The 6,000-nt window shown below is 38.2% G+C and overlaps 1 protein-coding gene across 2 annotated transcripts in view; it reads right to left on the bottom strand.

Moving 5' to 3' along the window:
* Positions 1–394: 394 nt before the first annotated feature.
* Positions 395–6,000, bottom strand: part of carmil2 (capping protein regulator and myosin 1 linker 2) — an 85,525-nt gene continuing 79,919 nt past the window's right edge. For both annotated transcript variants that reach the window (XM_023281423.3, XM_055009231.1), the window contains exons 40-41: positions 5,486–5,596; positions 395–5,377 (exon numbers count right to left, since the gene is read on the bottom strand). In XM_023281423.3, coding sequence (XP_023137191.2) covers positions 4,782–5,377; positions 5,486–5,596 — 707 coding nt within the window. In that variant the 3' untranslated portion in view covers positions 395–4,781. The remainder of the gene's footprint in view (positions 5,378–5,485; positions 5,597–6,000) is intronic.

The following is a 6,000-nucleotide window of genomic DNA, read 5'->3' as shown; positions in this document are numbered from 1 at the left end:
GATAGTGCGTTAGAGAAAAGCAAAGACTAGGAAGAGGATGGGGATGCTACTATTCCAAACACCGTGGGGTTGGAACGGATCAGCTTACACTATAGGAAAGGACACAATTTGTAGGGCGCAAAGGGGATATATTTATATTTTTTTTCCCTCGTGAATGAAGTATCCTAATGCATTCATTAGGATACTTCATTCCCATAATGACAACTGCGCCTTTATATGGAATTCAGTTGAAGATTGTGAGATGGAGCTAAAAACTGCCGGGAAAAAAAGGAAAAAATGGATATAATGGAATTAACTGAGTAATAATTATAATTATTGTGCAGAAACGAAAAGTCAGTTGTTGTAAGGGAACCAAAACTTTTGCTTACTGCTCCGAAATAAAGAGAATGCAAAATTATGACACAACTCAATTAACTTTTAATAGTTCTTAACAAGTATAGGTATGGATTTACACTCTATTCATCATTTTGTTTTTGTATGCTTTATGTAGTTTTGTACATATTCTGTGCGTGCAAGGCAAAGATAAACGTGACAGTAGAAAATAAACTCGCCTCCAGGATGAGACATAGGCCCAGGTCACCGACCACACAGAGAGCTGAACTGAGGCCTGCTCTTGCAAAGTACACACCTTCTCCACAACCAACCTGAGAATTTGATAAACTGGATATTCAAGTTCTTCTGTTCATCTCACACACTATCTGATCAGGTCCTTCTATGATATAATTACATACATAGTTGTCTAATGGAACGACTGTCCTGAATTGACTTCACTGTCACATAGTCCCACAGAAATATGCAAAAACATGAAGAGCATGTATCAGTCTGAAGATTCTGCAATGTGCCAACAAGGTAAAAACATATACATAAAATGAAAACTTTCCCACATAGATGGCATGATGGGACTCTCTATGAATATTGAACAAGAAATGCATTTGGAATAATTTTCATTGTAACATTTTTAGAAATTTCTGGAAATATAATTGTTTCCAAGATGCTGTTCTACTTCTCTGTAGAAAGAATATGAAGCAAGGGAATTGTGCTCAATTTTTTATGTGTAAAAATAATAAACTGATGACTGAATTAGTGGCCTGATGAGGAATCCCCATACACTGCCGATAAAATTAAAAATAATTTTATTCCAATGAGCACCGTCTTTCTTTTCCTGATATTTATAAATTACACTGACATTTATTGAAAAGAAAAAAGGAAAATTAATAACTAGCCATTTGTTAATGCAGTTCACGCAATTAAGCTGCTGCACTTCATTAGTATTAGTAAGTAGTTACATTATTCAACAAAACTGAGTCACTTAGATATCAAATCCTTCAGATTGTGTAACCTCTCAGTCATTTCAAGATTTCAGAGTTTCCAAGTAGAGTATCTCCCCATATAAAAGACTATATTGAAAGGAAAACAACCAGGAATCCATCTGTGATTACTGACACACAAGTTAGAAAACCTGTGATCATTGAAAAATTTCGTAAACCTATGATTTCCATTTAGCATTACTGCATGAACGTGATTATAAAATCCCCTGTGAACACCAGAACTTTCTTAACCTTGGACTGTGTCTGAGTGCATCTTGTCTGCATATTCAATTTGTGGAAGAGCTGAAAAATCTAAGACTTTACAATGATGGAAAAGAAAACAGGAAGATTGGTGACCAACTAAAAATCAGTCAAAACACAGTTGCAGTAGTAATCAGGTGTATAATGAGTCATAGTAACCCTAATCAAAGTCACAGTGGTTACTATTTGCACAACCAAGCTATGAAAACCAAATGGACAAGTGCTTTAGACTCAGTGGTGATTAATGGAAATCAGTTTCTATGACAGCCTAGACAGCGTAAAGAACATTCCATGTTCTCAAACTCCTTGCCTGCTCTTCAGCAAAAAAACTGAAAGATTACACTTTGGTGAAGAACATGGGAGGAAACTTGGTGAAAACTGAAAGCAATTTGTTTGGTCAGATGAGGCCAAGAACATGAATTTGCTCTGCTAAATTTGTTCTGCTTCAGTGAATGCACAGTCTTGACAGTGAAGCACGGAGGTGGGAGTTTGATTAGAAGAGGTTACATACATGAGGGCAAAAGAAGTGGAGGACTTCACAGTTACAGATGCAACATGAAAGCTTGTGGATGGACCATAAATACTGGCTGACAAGATGACCTCAAGTCTCCAGAAGCTCGGCAAAGGAGGAATATTTCATTTATTTTATTTTTAAGGATTCTGCCAATATCACACAAGAGTTTTAACAGAAGAAAAAAGTGAAACCTATTATCTGGCCAAGTTTGTTGCCTGACCTGAGTCCAATAAAACCCCTCTGTGGTGTTTTAAAGAAAAAGATAGTGAGACAGACAAAGAGCAGTTGCAAGAAAACCAAAAGAAAAAACACAAATTTGAACATCTCTCCAGAGATTTCTTAAATCCTCCAAACTGAGTTGGATTGAGTCTATTATATCTGTTATGTTACAAAAAATAAAGGTGTTCATACAAAGTCCATTAATCCATCCATTATCTGTACACCATTTAATCCTCATTAGGGTCACGGCGGGGCTGGAGTCTATCCCAGCTGACTTAGGGTGAAGGCAGGGGACAACCTGGACAGGTCACCAGTCTATCACAGGGCTATACAAAGAGACAAACAATCACACTCACATTCACACCTATGGAAAATTTAGCATCACCCACGCATGCACAGGGAGAACATGCAAACTCCATGTAGAAGGATCCCGGGAAAGCCGGGATGCAAACTGGGGATCTTCTAGCTGCAAGGTGAAAGTGCTAACCACCACGCCACTGTGAAGCTCTTGTTCATACAAAGTATTTTTAAAAAAAAATGTAAAAAATTAATCTCAGTAATCAAATGTGTACTGTGCTGAAATGTATGGAGTTTCTACTGAGGGTCCTGTATTTTTATTATGGTAAATCTGAGCTGTTTTCAAATCATATAATTTAAAAAAATATCTCCCTCTTCTTCGTAGAACAAATGCAATGTTGTAAGGTGATACAATTTTGAATCATTTGACATTTAGAGGTTGTTCACTGAGGTGTACTTACTTATGTTGTACGTTGTAAAATAATTAATTGCTTGACATGTTCCCAAACAGATAAGTTTGATTGACTTGAAGCTATTTGAGGAAGCTTTCTCTGTAAACATTGTGATCATCCAGAAGGGGGAAAAAAAATCAAGAAGATAAAAAGATACAAGCTCTACTGTAAAAGAAATTCGAGCCTTAAATTCAATCACAGGCCTTGAAATCCCATTTCAAATCAAAATGACGTGTTTGAGTAGGTGATAAAAATGTGTGCTTGACGTGTGTTGTTAAAGTACACTTGTCATTGTGCTGTTCATAAGCCATCCCCTCATGTCAGTTCACTCACTGAAGGTGGAGTCTGTGATTCTGGAGAAACATTGCTAATATTTAGCTTGTTAGCTAATCTTCATACTTTAACGTGCCAGATGTACTATCCCACTGCTCCTAATGTTTCTATTAGAGACACTTGCTAGGCGTTAATGCAAATTATAATCTCAGAATTTGCTAATTTGCTGAAGTTATGTAAATCTTTTCTTTTGCCTAACGAATTGATGTCTAATAATATTGTAATATTATTAATTGTTTTTGGATAAGCTGAAACTGTGATGACCAGCTTTAACAGAATAGAGGGTTGGGACTCAGTCATGGTTTCTTTGGCAAACATGAAGGAAAATGTGTAGACTGGGGTACTGGTACAGTCTTTGACCGTGTCGTGGCTAGTTCCTTTCACTTCTTTTGCAGTGTGCCACCTTAACTGAGCTCTGCTTCTTGATTCGCTTGTTTCAAATACTCTGCAGTCACAGCACTCATTCACTGCAGCTACTGATTCTGTTGTCTTCATGTTCAGGCATATGGGTTCTGTAAAGCGTCTTGAGAAAATCTGATCTGTAATTGGCGCCATATAAATAAAATTGAACTGAATTGAATTTATTTTATATTTAAGGTGGCACAGTGCAAAAGAAGACAGAGGAATGCACCACACCATAGTCCCCCTGAAATGTGCATGCTCAAGATATGCTGCAATAGTGTTATGTAGATAGGGTCGAGCCGCTTTGTTCGTTTCCTTGACAAACACCAAATGTTTTCCAGTGCACACACAAAATAGACAGCATGAGGTGATATGCACAGAATTTGAAAAAAGGCATCGCTTTAGAATCACATGCTTCACGTTTCAACTCATGTTAGCTGTGTCCCATTACTAGCTCCTACTGACAATGAGTCTTAAATATGTGTTCTGATTTAAAGCAGAACGATTTTTGTAGGTGACATAGTTGCATACTGCTCAATGCAAAGACACAACAAGGAGAACAATAGTGAGTTTAGAGCAAAATAACAGGATGAAGTTAATGACAATTTTTGACATTAGGGTTATTTGCTTTTCAGGGAAAATAAGCACAAAACAGCTGTCAAATTCAAACAAATATTGCAAGCCTCACACAGTCTGAATCAGAATGGTCCCTCCTTATCAACCCAGAAATAATAAAAAAAAAAAGTATTACTCAAAACTATACACAAGCTAACATACAATAAAGATAAATAAAAAAAACATACCAATTATGTGTGCTGTGTATTTAGTTCTCAGACGAAGAGAACACCCTGACATGAGAGCAGTTATCCACATGAAAGTAGAACATTCATGCTACTCTTTGACCTCATACTATCCCAGTTCAGTGGTGTCACAGATCTCTGCCTCCTGTCTCTGCCAGGTGCGTCTTTTCTCCTTCTGTAAGTTGGTCTCTGTGTGTTATTCAGACAGCGGGGGCTCAGTTCTTTGGTCTGGTGGCTCTTTCCTCATCGTGTAATCTTTAGAGACGCCTTCTCCTCTCTCCTGTGTGCTGGTTCTCATATCCATATTAGGTTGCAGTGTGCCAGAACTTCTCTGGTGGGACAGAGGACTCACTTGGGAGATATCTGAGGATACAGACACAACTGGGATTGTGCTGGGGGACTTTTCTTGGGGGCGTAGGGGAATCGGGCATTTTTCTAGAGCTTGGGGCAATGCTGTGACTATGCTTGGGCTCTTTTTCTGGGATGTGGGGATTGTAGGGGACTTTTCCAGGGTATGGGTTCGTGCTGAAGGACTCTCATGGTCACACAGAGCTTTATCTAATGCTGCAGCTTGACTGCAGGGTTGCAGTGCTGCTGCTTCTTGCTGACCTTCTTGTTGAGCTTGAGCTGTAGAGGAGGGACAACCTGAGGCTGGACCTTCTTCTTTTCCTGGAAGATGGCGCTTGGTTTCAGATGTACCTCCACAGCAAGTTCTTCCTCTCTCTGCCTCGAGCTCCTCCTTCTGGACAGTGTGCTTCTTTTCATCATCTGTCTGTTTTCCTTTGTCACTGGCTGTGTGGATGAAGGACATACAGACACATAAATAACTGGAAAGTATGAAAAACAAAGAATCAAAAAACAAGAAAAAAGTAAGTTATTGGTAATAAAGATGTCTCTCACTGTGTGCACTCTGTGCTTCCTCCCCACTAGATGGATCTTCAGTGCAGGAGGGCAGGTCCCATTTGTTGCCCCGGAAACGGATGGGTGACCTCTGTAACACTGCTTTCAGCTCTGACAAAGTTCGAATGAAGAGAGGCTTGAGTCTTATTGAGGAGGTAATCTCCAACTATCACAATGTGTGAAAACAAACTCTAAATGCCAACCATTCATTAAAGATACAAGCTAAAGGTACAATAATCAACAAAATTAGATTAATAAACATGTATTAACTTTAATATGATGCTGAATTTCTATTAGCTGATAATCAAAGAGCAACAAGTTCTGTTGAGATGCTGTAGCAAACAAATTTAATCTTTCACAACTTTTACAGGTTGGGAAAGAAAGTATTGAATTTTTTTCTATTTGAGAAGCCATTACTAGCCAGGTTAAATATATAGTTTAATACACGTGTGCATTTCCCTTTAAAAAAGTCTAATTTAATTTACAGTTTTTCTCAGTCGCTTAGGTACATTTCT

The sequence above is a fragment of the Amphiprion ocellaris genome, chromosome 3, assembly GCF_022539595.1.
Source record: "Amphiprion ocellaris isolate individual 3 ecotype Okinawa chromosome 3, ASM2253959v1, whole genome shotgun sequence".
NCBI classification, from domain to species: Eukaryota; Metazoa; Chordata; class Actinopteri; family Pomacentridae; genus Amphiprion; species Amphiprion ocellaris.
The sequence above is the reverse complement of the archived record's forward strand: the minus strand, read 5'-3'. Positions and strand labels throughout refer to the sequence as shown.